Source organism: Typopeltis vanoorti, chromosome 17, assembly GCF_054136105.1.
Source record: "Typopeltis vanoorti isolate ZY-2024b chromosome 17, IOZ_Tvanoo_1.0, whole genome shotgun sequence".
Lineage (NCBI taxonomy): Eukaryota > Metazoa > Arthropoda > Arachnida > Uropygi > Thelyphonidae > Typopeltis > Typopeltis vanoorti.
The window spans coordinates 61,171,213-61,187,734 of NC_143565.1; the positions used below are offsets into that span (position 1 = coordinate 61,171,213).

At 35.3% G+C, this 16,522-nt stretch overlaps 1 protein-coding gene across 3 annotated transcripts in view; it reads left to right on the forward strand.

The window, feature by feature from the left end:
* Window positions 1-16,522, forward strand: part of LOC150097438 (uncharacterized) — an 857,342-nt gene that overhangs the window by 312,898 nt on the left and 527,922 nt on the right. For 2 of the 3 annotated variants that reach the window (XM_090406999.1, XM_090407001.1), the window contains exon 8: window positions 3,233-3,377. In XM_090406999.1, coding sequence (XP_090263125.1) covers window positions 3,233-3,377 — 145 coding nt within the window. The remainder of the gene's footprint in view (window positions 1-3,232; window positions 3,378-16,522) is intronic. The other variant, XM_090407000.1, reaches the window with a different exon arrangement.

Here is a 16,522-nt window from a genome sequence, read left to right on the forward strand (position 1 = left end):
ACCTGATAACTTGCAGCACTGCATTGAACAGTGGAAAATTTATATGCAATGGTGTATAGATAGAGGAGGGGGGGGATAACAATTAAGTTGTACAGTTGTAATAATAAACCACATTTTTGCAACCAGTCTCATTATTTAATAGCCACACCTCGTATAATGCTATGTATTATGGGAAGGGCTACCCAGACTGGCTTCGACCTTTATTGTGGTCTCATCAGTGGGAGCCAGACACAGAAGTGATACCCAGAAGATATTCATAAGGATATGTGTATTGCATTATGGGATATTAAGCAATTGAAGTCATTAACCTTTATATATACAAATAGCCCACTCGTCAAGTTACTTCACATGCAAACTTTGTGTGCTTACACTTGGATAAAGGATGAAACTAAAAATATAATTTCTTGGCATCTTTAATTTACAGTGCTTAATGTTTGGTCTCTGCTGTGTGTCGCTAATCCTGATTTCTATTTTCTCTCCTCCACATCTTTTAAATGTTCTGACAAAAAATGTCTCTTCACTTTCCTGTCTGTCCTACATAACATCACATGCAGATATCCTATATCTTGTTAATGCGACATTTCTTAAGTGATGGATAGCAATGTTTTGGAGTCCGAAACAAGATTGGAAATTGTATTGAGGAGTAGTAGACAGCTTTGATTCCTTATTGAGGTAGAAAGTTGCCTTCAGTAAGATTTCTATTCTCATTACCCTCCAAAACTTTGCCATCCACCACTTAAGGAACCTGGTGTTTACATGTTTACAGATCAGCTGCACCTGTGTGTGTTATATAGGACAGGCAGGTCAGGAGACATATGTTTGTCTGAACATTTAGAAAATATGGAGAAGGAGAGAAAACAGAAATCAGGATTTGCACCACATACAATGGAGACCAAACATCATAATGCAGTATAGCAGCAAACTACAATGATCCATGTAGATTAGTTTCTGCTCAAGAGTGTTCTAAGAGTCGGCAGAAATAATTAAACATCCGCAACAGTGCAACAAGAAACAAGGCATGATGTTAAGTGTGGTCCTCTCTCATAAAATATCTAGCACAAAGGATATGTGCATTGTGGAATAAAACCACCTACCATCAAGTGTCTGCATTGCACAAACAACATTTCATTATTAAGTCGTTTTTTTTTTTTCCTCCTAAAATATTTACAATAAAATGTTACCTGTTTTTTCAGCTTAATTATTTTGTGGTTTAATGCTGGTATTACAATTTCATTGTGCTTTCATGTATTCAGCACAGGTCAATATCCATTTTTGAGTTTTACAAGGAACTTTCTGTGCTTTCATTGCTTATTCTTCAGACATAGTCTTTAGCATTTGAGCAGCTTGGTTTTTCCAAGTTTATCAGTAACTAATGTCAACATGTTTATGTTATTTATGTAAATTATGTAGCATTATGTAAAAATTGCTCTCTTAGAAATAAACAAGAGAGTGAAACCATATTACTCAAAACAAACACTTATGTACATGTGCACAGTCATCACTATTGATGGCTGCGCACATGTATTTTAGCACCGTCAAACACAGAGCTCTAACAGTCTGTTTGAACGAACAAACTCTGAACCAAGAATTTTAAATTATTAACCAAACATTTGTGAAAAATGGCTACAATAAAAAAAACTTTATAAGATCCTTTATAAAAATGCCATTAAAAGTAAATTTGCCTTAGCCATACCCTACATTAGGGGCATTTCGTAAAAAAATAGAACACTACTTAAATACAACATTAAGACAACCTTCAAACCTCTTAATTAAGAAATTAAGAAATTTACTTAAATCCTCGAAAGATCCTCGTCCATACCTTGTCTACTCAGGGATTTACAAAATTTTATGTACCTGTAATCTTACTTATTTAGGGGAAACAGGATGCACTATCCCAATCAGAAAATAAATACAAATGCCACATTAATACCTCCACTATAGTAAAACAGTCCTAACAGACCACGCACTCCAAACATGCCACAGAATTGGCTGGAAAGTCACTAAGTCCCTGCACTGCACCAAAACCTGTTTTGAAAGATAATTCAAAGAAGCTTGTGAAATTTCGAAGCATCATCCAAATCTGAACAAAAATGATGGATTAATTATCCCAAGAATGTGTTGAGAACCCATCTTCCACCCATATAGCAACCAGAACAACTCCAGGCAGAAGAAAATCTCAATACTAAAGGACTTGAGAATTGTTTAATGTAGTTCCATTTTTTTCTCCCACCAGAGGTGAGCTGATTATAAATGATTAACAAACATTTAGATTCATCTTACTTTTGTATAGTGCAGCATCATGTAGCTTGTATCTTTTACATATATATGTTTTCCTGATGATGACCTCAATACAGAGGTCGAAATGTCGATTGTTACTTGCTTAATGTTAAGTAAAGTTATTATGCTAACATGTGTGTTGTGTCTCCATAAATTCTTCACTGTGAATGCTGACCACCGTGCAACCTTAAAAGAAAAAAAAACTTTGTAAATTTGCTACTCCTCTAAGTCTTCCAGTGGCATCACTACTATTTTTTATATATGCATGGGCTTGTCTGTTTTTCAAAAACTAAAACCTGGTTTTCTTTATGGAGAAGAAGTGTGTGGGGGGGAGGGGGGACAGGGCATGCTTTTGATGTTTAATACTAACTTACTTTGACCTTCCTGAAAAAAAAAAAAAGAGCCTTATAATATTCTCCTTGAATCTGTTTGTCAGGCTAGTTTGGAAGTGTATTATGACTTCTCCCACAGTGTATTGCCTATTTTCTGAAGTTCTTGGAAAGGGAAACCCTACTATCTACATGTGAAATCTTACTCTCACAGAAACCTTATGAAGGTTCTTCCCATCCTAGAGAGGAACTAAATGCAGATCTTTCTAAGCAAAGTGCAGTCCCAATACTCAGTTTCCAAACAAGAGAGCTACCACAAAACTACTTGTATGCAGACAAAAGAGCATCAGTTTATATTTTAAGATAAGTTATTTTTACTAATTTTAGTTAACTAAATTAGCAAAAGTAAATTAAATATAATTTAAAACTTGTATTTTTCATTTTGTTTTCACTAATTATATTATAATCATCATCAGGTTAATTATGGGTATAGACCATATTGGTCTGTTCTGGTAACCTCCCATTGGCTTATATTTTAGTATTTTGTGTTATAATAATTTTAGTTATTAGATGTAAATACTTTTTTTTTATGTTTTATATGAATATATTTTATTGATCTTCAACAGTTTCTGGGTGGTTTAAAGAAACTTGCATACCTTGATGCAAGCAAAAACAGAATTTATGAAGTAGCAGATGAAATAGAAGGATGTACAAGTTTATGCGATCTTACTCTGTCTTCTAACAGGATAAAGGAACTTCCTGATGGTATTGGTATGATAATCCTTAATTCAGTGTCTTATAATTCTTTCTAAGTTAGTTAAGAGTAGCTTTTTAATATTAATCACAGTGATATCTTTAAGTAATCATGATCAGATATTAAAATATCTGATTTCAATATCATGTTTAATATAATCATTTCTAATTACATGCATATGGTAATAATGCATGCTTTAAAAATCCACCAGTTTTCCTGACTCATTTATCTAATGAAATAATAATAAATCTGATGTGTGAAAATCTAACTATAAAAGAATAAACTAAAAATAGGCAGAAGATAGAAACCATAAACAGCTTCTAGTAGCAAGGCTTATACGTTGGTCAGACATAACTGGTAATTAGTTTACGGAATTAACAATGCATATAAAGTATATTAATTAAAGGTAACTTTAACGAATAACTTCTATATTTCGGCAACGTCACATTGCCATCTTCAGGAACATAAAGATATGGTATGTACACGCAGGCACTAACACAAAGCAAATGAGGAAGAAAGCAAGAAACTAATATTGTTCCTAAAGTCCTAATGGTGCCCTCTTGTGGGCTAATTTGGTAGTCTTGGCAGTTGGGCCGAAGTTCTCATAATGTAAGTCTCCCAAATTTGGGGTAGTTTCATGCACCCAAATTTGTTGAGGTTAGGAATGTTTTTTAGAGCTGCTTAAGATTCTTTGAATAATCTTTCATATTTAAACTTGCTGCGATGAATTATTTTTGTTTTCTTCCAACGAATTAGCTTAGCTCGCAAGAGGGCACCGTTAGGATTTTAGGAACAATATTAGTTTCTTGCTTTCTTCCTCATTTGCTTTGTGTTAGTGCCTGCGTGCACATACCATATCTTTATGTTCCTGAAGATGGCAATGTGACGTTGCCGAAATATAGAAGTTATTCATTAAAGTTACCTTTAATTAATATACTTTATATGCGTTGTTAATTCCTTAAACTAATTACCAGTCATAAACAGCTTGCTGAATGGTGACTACAGTACAAATGAAAAATATATGATTAAGTAACATTTTTAGCAAAAATCTCAAATTGGATATGGAGATCTAGTAGAATAATAAGCAGGACTTTATGGTAAGGAACTAAGGCCTGTTAGAAATAAGGTAGTTGATTTTAGACTGGAAAGAGACCAGAAATAAGAGATATGAGTTAAGAGAACAGGTTTGGGAGTTGGCAGATTTTTTCAATTGTAGATCGGTATAAAATATGGTGTGGGCAAGTTTAAAGAACGAAGAACAATTATTTTATTTATATTTATTTATATATATATATAATGGCAATAACATCCAAGAACTATTATAACCTTGTTATTCATTTATTACTGTAGGTGAGTTAAATTGAAGTAATGCAGTTCCTTCCTCTAGAGACCAAACATGATACTTTTAAAACTACTTCCACACTCCAGTAAGCAGGGTGATTGTCTCCAGTCAGCTATCAAAACTTCCCTACTACTACTACTAAAAGATTAAAACATCCATGCCATGGTGGGATTTGAACCCACAGCTCTGTAGGTTGGAGAATGATTACATTATTCACAGTCAACTTAACAAGTGATATATATGATTAAAGTAAATATTAATTTCTTGCAAATTGCACACTACAAAAAGTTAATTTTCTGCTAGGCTAGAAATTTTGCAAGAAATAAATGTTTACATAAGCAACATCATGTATTCAATTTCATTGTCTTCATCTTATATATCATAATCATTTCTTCCATTGTTATATGATGATTACCATTTATTAAGGCAAAATTATGGCAACTAATATTCTTACTGTAGGTAGGTTAAATTGAAGTAATGCAGTTCCTTTCTCTAGAGGAACTGTATTGTGTATGTACTACATGAATGTTCAAGAGAATTGGCATTGCCTCGGATGAAGTTGTTCAACCTAAGTATCAGCTCTGGCAGGTTTACAGGGGAGTGGAAAAAGGTTAAGACAATTCGATTGTATAATGGTAGCTCCAAGACCGAACTACAAACTACAGTCCAGTTAATATATCAGAAGTATTTGTTAAAAGTGTTGGAAAAGTTTATTATAGGTAAAATCCAACAGGGGACAGATAGGGATGTGATACTTGATAGTGGGCAGCACTGCTTTGTAAAGGGTAGGTCCTTTCGTAATAATTGATTCACATTTTATAATAAAGTGACAGCAGAATTGAATAAAGAAAATGGCTACACCATGATATTGCTGGACTTTGCAAAGGCATTTGACAGAAGGCCACATGGAAAACTAATACAAAAGTTGAGCAAGTGAGAATGGATGTGATGGAGTGGAATCTAGGAGAATAATGTTGAGTAGTGGAGTATCACAGGGTTCTATACTAGGACTACTACTCTTTAATTTGTATATCCATGATATAGGGAAAGATTTCAGAGGGATATTCAAGTGAGAATGGATGTGATGGAGTAGAATCTAGGAGAATAATGTTGAGTAGTGGAGTATCTCAGGGTTCTATACTACTCTTTAATTTGTATATCCATGATATAGGGAAAGATTTCAGAGGGATATTCAGTTGTTTGCTGATGATTCAAAACTAAGGAGAGCAATAGTTCATGATGAAGGTGATGTACATATCCTGTTGGTTTATTTAAAGAAATTGGCCTTTTGAGCAAAGGATAATAAATGTCAATTCAATGTTGCAAAATGTAAGGTTGTATGCACTTTTTTTATTATTTTTATTTATTTTTTTTTAAAGTACGCACTTCGGTTTTAAAAGTTGTACACGGTGTCATATTGATGTTACTGAATTGCATAAAATTGATGAGGTTTGGAATAATGGTGGACAGAGAGTTGACGTTCAAAGGGCATATTGCAGAAGTTGGTAAAATAGCTCAAAGGATCTTGGATGTTGAAAAACATGCTAAAAAGTTAAGAGAGGGAAATATTATCCCTCTTTATAAGGCCATGATTTGGCCACATCTTGACTACTGTGCACAGATTTGGTCACCTGGGTTTGTTTCTTGGGGACCAGGAGGTGCTAGAGAGGATTCAGAAACAAGTAACAAGCTGGTGACAGGTTCGTGGGTTACAAAGTTTAATTGGTAGGCAGAATAGATGGGATATGGTAAAAACTTATAAGATATTAAAGGAGTTTTGTAAAATTGATGCAAAGAAAATTTTTCAATATATGAAAAATAGAGAACTAGGGGCTGTCCATGAAAGTTGTGTAAGAGTGTGATTAGTAGTGATGTACAGATTAGATTTTTTTCATGGAGAGTGGTGAAACTGGAATGGATTGCTACAATTAGTTGTGAGTTCCCTGACAGTCAGTGAGTTTAAGGAGAGATTTGATAGGTTTTGTGACCCACTCTATAACGATTAGAATGGGTCTCCCACGATGATTCTCTGGATTCCATTTAATTACTATATAATAATAATAATACCATATTGCAGGAATAATTTAACTAATTACATTATGTTTCAACTTTCATATTAAGTATATCATCTGGAGGAAATATATATATATATATATATATATATATATATATATATATATATTCCACAAAGCTACATTACGACTCACACTGCTATATTGTGGTATTATTAATTTGGTCAACTGTTGACCTGGCCTTTGAGGACAAAAGGTTAGTGATGTTTTATAATGTTCTTGGTAGTAAACACAATAGAAGTGGAAAAATAGCACTGTTTGCAGTAAAAATGGCAGGAAAAACACACAAAGGAAGATAAAAAAAAAAAAAAAACTAGATAGATTGACAGTTAGGAGTAGTACTTCAAATAGAATGGAAGTGAACAACTGAAATATAATTATTTGCCCTAGAAATATTTTCCAGAATAACCAAAGCATGGAATAATTACTGGAGATTGGGCTAGTGGATGTGAATTGTTCATCTCTTTTAAAAGGAAACTGTTTGATTCTATCACATTGCCCATATTGGCATACAGTGCTCAACTTGGTCTTTGACAAAAAAATTGCAAAATATGAGTATGCCCATGAGTAAAAATGGAATGAATTTTTTTTTGGGAAAAAAAAAAACAGGATATAAAAAAATTCAGACATTAGTCAGGTCATAAAAATTGTTGGTTATTCAAAAAACTAAGCACTTAATGTGGAAGCTATGCTGGTAATGTAGTTATAATGAAAGACAACAGATAATCATTACTACAGTTTGGATTGCCAGAGATTAGAGGATGATGCATCCTGCTATTCTTATGAGAGTATCATAAGAATAGCAGGATGCAACTGGGTGACGAAAAGAGAGAGAAAATAGTTTCGAAATTTTGGAGAGGTCTTTGCACAACAGTGGAATTCTATAGGATGATACCATCCTTATATAGACGGTTTGAAAGAAAATTGTTGACAGGAAACTAATAGAATTAGTTGTTATTGAAAGTAACTGGAAAGAGAGAAACTCTCAAAGCAGACTTTAAAAGAGTCATATGGTGGGGGGGGGGGGGCTTGCTTGGTTTTCAAATAGAAGTCAAGCCTTCTAGTCCTGTGTTAAGGCTGTTGGATGTAGCCCCTTTCTTATTTCCAGCCTTATTCCAGGGTAATATTGGCTAAAAATAAGGCAGACCAATTAGGACATCATTCTTTCCCATCAACTTTTCTATGGATGACCAAGTCAGATCACCTCCCTATACCACAAACTGCTAACAGCATGCATCTGATTTTTTTTTTTCCCTAGAAGGACAGAACCCCCTTGGTCCAGAAGGTACCCTTCTAATGCTAAAAAATTGTGTTCCAAAAATTAATGTCCATTCAATATTGCCTGTACAAGCTATCATACTCATCTCTTCTATGCTACTGCATGTAATAAATCCCTTATCTAACCTGTCCATGAAGAGGAAATTAAGTCAGCCATCAAACTATTTTCTCATTGTTTGCACCTCACTATTATTGAAAGTAACAGATATTAATTGACAATTTCGGCACTTGAAGATCCATCAGCCACTTTCTGATAACCAATATGAATCTTTCACCCTGTTTTGTAGCAAATGTCCTCCCTAACCTTATCCACCAATGGACATCAGCCATTGAAAATGTTTGAAAAATTAACATTTATATTCTATTTATCCAAGGCATTGTTCAATCCTGAAATTGAGGCCTTCTTACTAAGCCTCCATTCTATGGTGTCCCTCCTTCCATTTGTGAATGGATTACTGGTTTCCTTTCTGGTTATGCATCGTTTCATGGTATTATATCCTCTCGTATAACTTTGGGATCTCACAGTACAGATTGATAGAGAAATATTTCTCTATCAATCAGTACTGAAAAACTCCAGGATTATATGCAGGGCTTGTCTGGTTTTCCGTAATGAAAGAAAATTTTTAGTTGACAAGTAAAATGTCTGAAGAGGAGTTTCAGTTTAATTGTCAGTTTTAAGTAATTCCAATTTAGTTTCTTCTCTGTGTGTGTGTGTGTGCACGTGTGCATTATAGCATCTGTTGAGGATAACAAATGTCTGTTGCAGTGGAATATAACCAGTGACAGAATATGCACATGTCATATTTATCTTTCAAGTGCACTCAGTTGTACCATGAGGTAACCTTAATTATGACACTGTAACCTAAAATAGATATAAAGCAGACAGCAGTAATTACCTATTTCTTACCCAGTGGAAAGAAGTATTAATTTTTTCAAAATATTTATATTTTTTTAATGTTTTTTTATTATTTTCTGAGTTGCCACTATGTCATACGACATCACTGATCCTGCCCATCTAGCATTGTTTTGAAGTCAATATGAATTCAGAATGCACACTAATGTAGTTATATGTTTAGATGCAAGGGTTTATTTATTTATATCTATTGAGAGTTTTTATGATACTGAATGCATTCAACATTTTGTTATAATGGCAGAAAAGAAACTGATTTTTTTCATGAAAGTGATTCAAGACTTATGATAAGCATGTTAGTATCAAAAACATAGTGAAAAATAGTGCCATTAATAAAATAATTAATGGTCTTGTGTCACATATAATATTCATTAATATTTCTTTCACATGCTTATAAACACATTAACATATAAGTAGTTAACATATTTGTTTTGACACTGGTAGTTATATAGGGTAAAAATTAGCTATATCATTACCAAAAGTTTATGAATTGACCAGATCCAGAATTAAACACATGACTATGATATATAAGGCAGATATATTTCATAAGAAATATCTTACTTCACTCTCACTCACATATTGATAATATTCTAATCAACTGCAAGGTTTCAAATCTTCCTCTCCTTAGAAATTTTCACATTGTGATGGTGTACCCAAAATCTCTAAGAATGACTCTGTTGTTCAAGAAGAAAGCAGGCTACTTACTAGATGACATCCTCTTTCACAAACTCCCTCCAGTGACTTTCTTTGACACACACTGTTTATGCACTGTCTTCTTTTTAATAGGCATTTTCATGAGCACTACTAATGAGAACTAGTTAAATATTCATAAACATATCACCTTGAAACTTATTGAATCAACTTCTTATCTTTCTTTAATCCTTTTATTCCTATTCTTTTGAGCAGCCTTCCTCAACGAATACAGTATCTCCTCAGCTCTTCAGACAACACATTAACAGAAGTTAATGTGTTGTATGTGACGTGTTGTGCACATGGTTCATAGAAAAAGAAGAAAATATATAATGTGCTTAATAAATAAAAATGCATTTTATAGGAGAGAATGACTACTATTTGGTTTTTTTTGGTCAAATATATTTATTTTAAACTAAGTTATACCAACTAGTTTCGCCAACTGTGGCTGTTGGCTTCATCAGGGTTAAAACTATATAAATATAAGAACACTTAAACACTAAAAAACTGAAACCATAAATTAACCGAATACAATTGTATTTTTATAAAAGCAGAAAAATGCATATATCACACATATAGCAAGTGTATGATCTACTAGTTATTATGTAGGAACATTCTATAGTTGGCAGCAAAATTTAATTCTGGCATGTTGAAAGATCTAATGAGGGTCTTCCAGATCTTGGGCAGAATTAATTCTTGGTTTCTGTTTTCAAAAAAAAACGTTTTATTATCAAAAAATGCATTATTTCCTCTTATGATTACTGACTTGTGGGGGAGGGTCTGCAAAAATAGTGATTCTAATGGATTTGCTATAGTGTTTTCTTTTTGTATGGCAGTGTGACTCTGGGGTTGATGGATTGGGACTTTTTTATTAGTTTCTTGGTGTTTGCATTAGTTATAAAATGCTTGCCATTGTGAGAGTCAACTGTATTAACCAGCAATGACGTCTATAGACGTCAAGTGTACCATTGATATTACATTGAAATATATGATGGATACAAAGTGTATGCGGAGGGATGTATTTTATCCGTATGGCCTGTTGGATGGTTAATGAGCTTTTAATAATAATGAAATCTTAAATGTTTTGGGCTATCATAGAATTCTAAACACCATTTAAAGTACATATTAGTAAAATGATGATTTTTATTATTCTGTGAAATACTTGTAATATCGACACTGTAATATTCATAATTAGTATTCAAAATGTTTAATCCTGCATTTCATAATTTACTAATATATGCAACATTTAAGATCATGTGTAGAAAAATAATTTAAAAATCAAAACTTTATTTTTTAATTATTATTATTATTCAGGCCTCCATGGAGTCAAAAGACTCATCGCAGGAGGTCCCTAGGAAACACAAAGTTTATCATAACACTCCTTGAACTCACTGACCATTCTCGCTCTCACCACTCTATCAGGCAATGCATTACATGGTTCACCCCCCCAATGCAAAGAAACCACTCCTCACCCTCTTGCTCACAGTTTCCTTTTGTAACTTCCAGGGATGGCCACTTGTTCATCACTCCTTCCTGTTGTTCAACCAAGCAAAAAAACTCCCCAGAGTCAACCCTGTAACCACCTCTCAACAGTTTAAAAGTCTCAATCATATCACCTCTCCTTCTTCTATCTACCAAACTCTGCAGTCTACATTCCCTCAGCCGATCTTCATAACTAACATTGTACAGTCCTGAAATCATCTTTGTTATCCAGCTCTGTACCCTTTCCACAGTTAATTTATCCCCTTCAAATCCTGGGGACCAAATTTGAGAACAATAGTCTAAGTGTGGTCTGATGAGGGTGTTATACAACAGAAGATAACTCTTTTGTCTCTGCAGGTCAGCATCCTTCTCAGTATTGCAGCAATCCTCTGTGTTACCTTCACCACCTTTGCAATATATCCCCTGAATCTCTTGTCTCCCCTACTTCCTCCAGTACAACAACTCCAATACAGTATGAAGTATCCCAAACCTCAAGACCTTGCATTTTGCTGCATTAAACCGGAATGCCCATTCATTTGCCCATCAGTCTAGTTTATCCAAATCCTCTTCCAGGGCCACCACATCTGCACTATTACTAATAACCCTCCCCAGTTTAACTTCTGCCTGCTTGAAATCCTGAATGCAGTTGACCAATCTGACATCCAAACTGTGCCTGCAACTTAAATATCAGCTTATCTGATCAAGTGGACCTGTCAAATACCTTCACTAAATCCAAGAAAATGGCAGTATATGCCTTTCCCTCATCAACTGCTCTTGTAACTTTATTATAAAAGGCTAGCATATTACTAAAACAAGAGCTCCCCTTAACAAATCCATGTTGATTAATGCAGATCCATGTTGAAAGTCCCGTAGCCAGACTTTCATTGAAAAGCCAGGTCAAAGGAGCTGTCAGTTCTTTTGCACATTCTTTCAAAACTTGTGGTGAAATACCATCCAGTCCCATAGCTTTACTGACATCCAGAGTACTCAGTATTTGGAACACACTCTCCTCCTGCACCTCTAAACCTTGAACCTGCCCTATCCCTGTAGTATTAAAATTTACTCCTCCAGGATGAAACACACCAATAAAGTGTTCATTGAACAATTCCACTATGTCCTCTGCATCAGTCACTCTATTCCCATTTTTATCCCACAATGTCATTCTTCCACAATCATTTCTCCTTCTACTGGCCACATAGCTAATAAATTTCCTAGGATTTTCTTTGGATCTTAAGGCCAATGTCTTCTTATATTCCAGTTTTGCCTTCCTTACCATAGTAGTCACTCTCCTGGCCTGTGTCTTATATTCTTCATGCATCTGCTCTTCACCTGTCTCCTTATATCTCTTCCATAGCCTCTTTTTCACATGCGGTTCCTGTTTAATATTGTTTTCATCCACTTTGCACCAAATTGTGTCCTCTTCTTCACTTGTGGAATACAACTTACTATTGCTGCTAACAAATATTCCTTCACAATTTCTCAAGCACTAATGATATATACCGGCCTTCAAATTCCTCCCTCCATGAAACTTCTCCAAGTTGATATCTAAGACTATTATAATCACCTGCCTTATAATTCCACATACATTCCTATCTCTTTGATACTCCTGCATGTCTATTCATTTTCCAAGTCAAAACCATATGGTAACTCTCTCTTCAACTGGTGGCAGAGATGTCATCTTAGTTATTATCAACTCTTCTGATGCTATGACCATATCCAAAACTCTTGAACCTCTTGTTCCCTCCATTACATGTTGCCTAAGACATTTGTCCCTCAAGAATTCTAGCAATTCGATTCCCTTATTGCTACTTGCATCTTCCTCTCCACAATTCATACTGCTGTAGTTGAAATCTCCCATAACAATCATTCTTCTTGCACTTATCAAGCTCAACTGTCTAAACATCTCCTGGTCCCTACTCTCTGTGCTCCTTGGTTTGTAGCAACACTCCACTAAATATCTTGTCTTGTCCACCTCTACCTCACACCATATGCTTTCAAAGTCATTAGTATCACTGCCTTCAAAAGCCTCTACTCTTAGAGGACATAAGTCGTCACGTATTGTAAGCAGAACTCCACCATCATGTACTCCACCTTCCTATCCTGCCAAAAAAATGCTGTACCCTGCTACTTCTACTCCTGTTATTATATCTTCTGTCAACCACATCTCGGTGATCTCAATAATCTTTGGCCAGGTTGATGCTATCAGCGCCACCAATTCCTCTCCTTTATTTCAGATACTCCTAGCATTAGTATATAGCATAAAAATGCCACTGTTTCTGTACCTAGCATTATCTCCTCTAGATTCCACTGGGCTTCACGTTACCTGACTCGTCCCCCTTCTCCCAAGCATCTGGACGTAGGCATCTGGAGAGTAATCTCTCCAGATGCCTACGTCCTTCCTCATTCAAATGCAAGCGGTCTCTCGCATACAATTCTTATCTGTCCTCAAAAGCCCTCTAAGCATCCACATATTTCAGTCCTCTCTTCTGACACATTCTAGCTATTATGTTATTCAATTACTGCTCATCTGCTCAGCTCGTCACTATCATACCTAGGCAACACACACACTATCTTTCCTCTCTGTGCTTTCTTTTGTACAACCTCAAGTCAGAATCTCATATCTCTCCCCACCCAATTTACATTGCCTCTCAAGTCATTTGTTCCTACCATCACATTCATCTCATCCACCTTTTCACCCCTCTTAATTGCCATAGCCACTCTTTCTATCGTTCCTCCAGGCAAACACTTCTCACTCATCCTATCTTGCACACCACGGATCATTGAGTCTCAATACATCACACCTCCTACCATCCTGTTCCTTGATTGCTCACCTGCATCCTTCTCTCTCTCTCTCTCTCTCTCTCTCTTCTCTAACACTTTCTCTCTGTGTTCCCCTACTTACCTGCCTTCTTGACATCACTCTATCCCTGGTTCCAGCACTCCCTCGCATTCTTCTCATTCCCTCTCTCCTACTGTTTCTATTCTCTCCTCTTCTATCATTCACATAACTCTCTCTGATTCCCTCTCTTCTACTGTTCTTATTCTCTCCTCTTCTATCATTCCCATAACTCTCTCCCATTCCCTCTCTTCTACTGTTCCTATTCTCTCCTCTTCTATCATTCCCATAACTCTCTCATTGGAGATTTGATCTGTAATACTGAAAAACCTACATAATTTCTGTCTTAGAGGGAATCTCCCTCTTTTTATCAAGATATTCTTATCTAAGTGAATCTTCCGAGTTAGAACCACTCTCACCAATCGTATATCCAACAGGATGCAGTCCTGTAAAGCCCAGTTTTAAGTGTCTTTTTTTTGGAACAGCAGTAGGTAATGCCCTGTGTGTCAATGACTTCACACCTTCTGTCATTAATATGTGGATCATAGGAAGACAGCTGAAGCATACCATTGATCATCTCCCAAAATGGGTTCAGATTTTTACAGCAGAAGGCAGTTTGTGTACACTCACCACAGAAACCTAACATATGAACCCAAAACTCCAATTAGGACAATCACTCTTCCCAGTTTTACCATGAGCCATGTTCTTGAGACTGATATTTAACAGCAAACTCAGTACCCCCCCCCCCCCAACATATGTTACTTGTGTTACGAGACAAGTCTTATAAAGCAATGAATATTCTATGCACCCTATCTTCCACCTGTTATGGTGATGACAGATGTTCTTTGCTTTGTTTGTACATTATACAGAACATTGATAAGATCAAAATTGGAGTATGGGTCCTAAGTGTATGCTGCTATCAGGGAGAGTGCACTACAATTGCTGGACCCTATTCACCATCAAGCCATCAGAATTGTATCTGGAGCATTTCTCACATCACTTATTCCTAACCTGTGTCAAGGCAGATGAACCACCAAATAAAAGGTGGTTCATCTGTCTTGGTTTGCATATAAAAGCTCTCCAACAAGCTGTATAGATAGCATATATCTCTCACCACAGTTTTTTAGCTTTAATTTTTTGGGAAAAAGTGCAAGTTATATTCGAGTAAATATGGTATCAATTTATTCATTTTCATACGACATTTATAGTTACGATATGAATGCAATGACCTGGTATAATATAATTGCAATAATAAAAATTTATATCGCATTTTCAATGTTAGATCCAATCCTAATCAATTGTAAACTATATTTATGCTTTCATTGTTAATTTATAGCACACTGCTGGTAGCGTGCTGAGAAAATTGAATTCTGTTGGCTACCAGCTGCTCACGTATGTGCAGCATATGCTCTCATGTGAATCCAGGCTGAGTTTATAATTGCCTGCTACAGTCAATCAGTAATATCTGAAGCACATGCCAGTGTGCTGAACATGAATATATTTAGTTTTAATAAAGCAAATAATTATATAAATACATTTTTATAAAAATTGTTATTAATCATCATCATCATCATCATCAAATTCCTGTCATGTACCCTCAAGGGATGTACAGGATATGACAGTACTACATGAAAAAATTACATCATTACTAACTTCCTATCTACAATTTTCCTCCAAATCAGTCTGTTACTTGTCAAGACTCCAACATTATCAGATCTTATATTTCTATCGTCTAAGGCACTTTGTACCGTATCAATCCACCTATATCTTGGTCTTCCTCTGGGTCGTTTTCCTGCCAACCTGGCAGAGAACACTTGTTTTGCTAATCTTTCCTCTCCCATTCTATTTAAGTGACCATACCATCTGAGATTAACTCTACTAACGCATTCCTGGATGCTGACAATGTCCAGTTCTTTCCTAATATCCTCATTTTTAATATGATATTGCCATTGATGCCATCTGTTCACGCCTCTAATCTTTCTCAGGACTCTCATACCTGCAGTCTCTAGTCTTTGGTCAAGTGTTTTACTTCTGACCCAGCTCTCAGATCCATAAGTTAAAATTGGTTTGAACACAGTCTTGTATACAGCTAATTTAGTGTTCCGACTAATTTCTTTCTTATTCCATATGAATTTATTCAATTGACTTCCCACGATACCAGCTTTGCTGATTCTGTTGTCTATTTCTATATTTAGTTTACTATCTTCAGTAAAAATTGTGCCTAAGTAGCTGAAATGTTTTACTTGTTCCACAGGTTCTCCATTCACAACACAGTTGACATTTTCAATGATTCTGCCTATTTTCATTGTCTTTGTCTTTTTATTGCTGACCTTCATACCATATCTATTACAACAGCTATTCAATTTAGTCAGAGAATCTTGCAGACTTGTAGCGGATTTATTTAGAAGTATAACATCATCCGCATAAAGCAAAGAGCTGACATTAACATCTCCAATTTTGATATCAGGTTTAATACCACATTCCTTCATAATGTGATCCATATAGATAATGAATAACAGAGGGGATAATGTACATCCTTGTCTCACACCAGA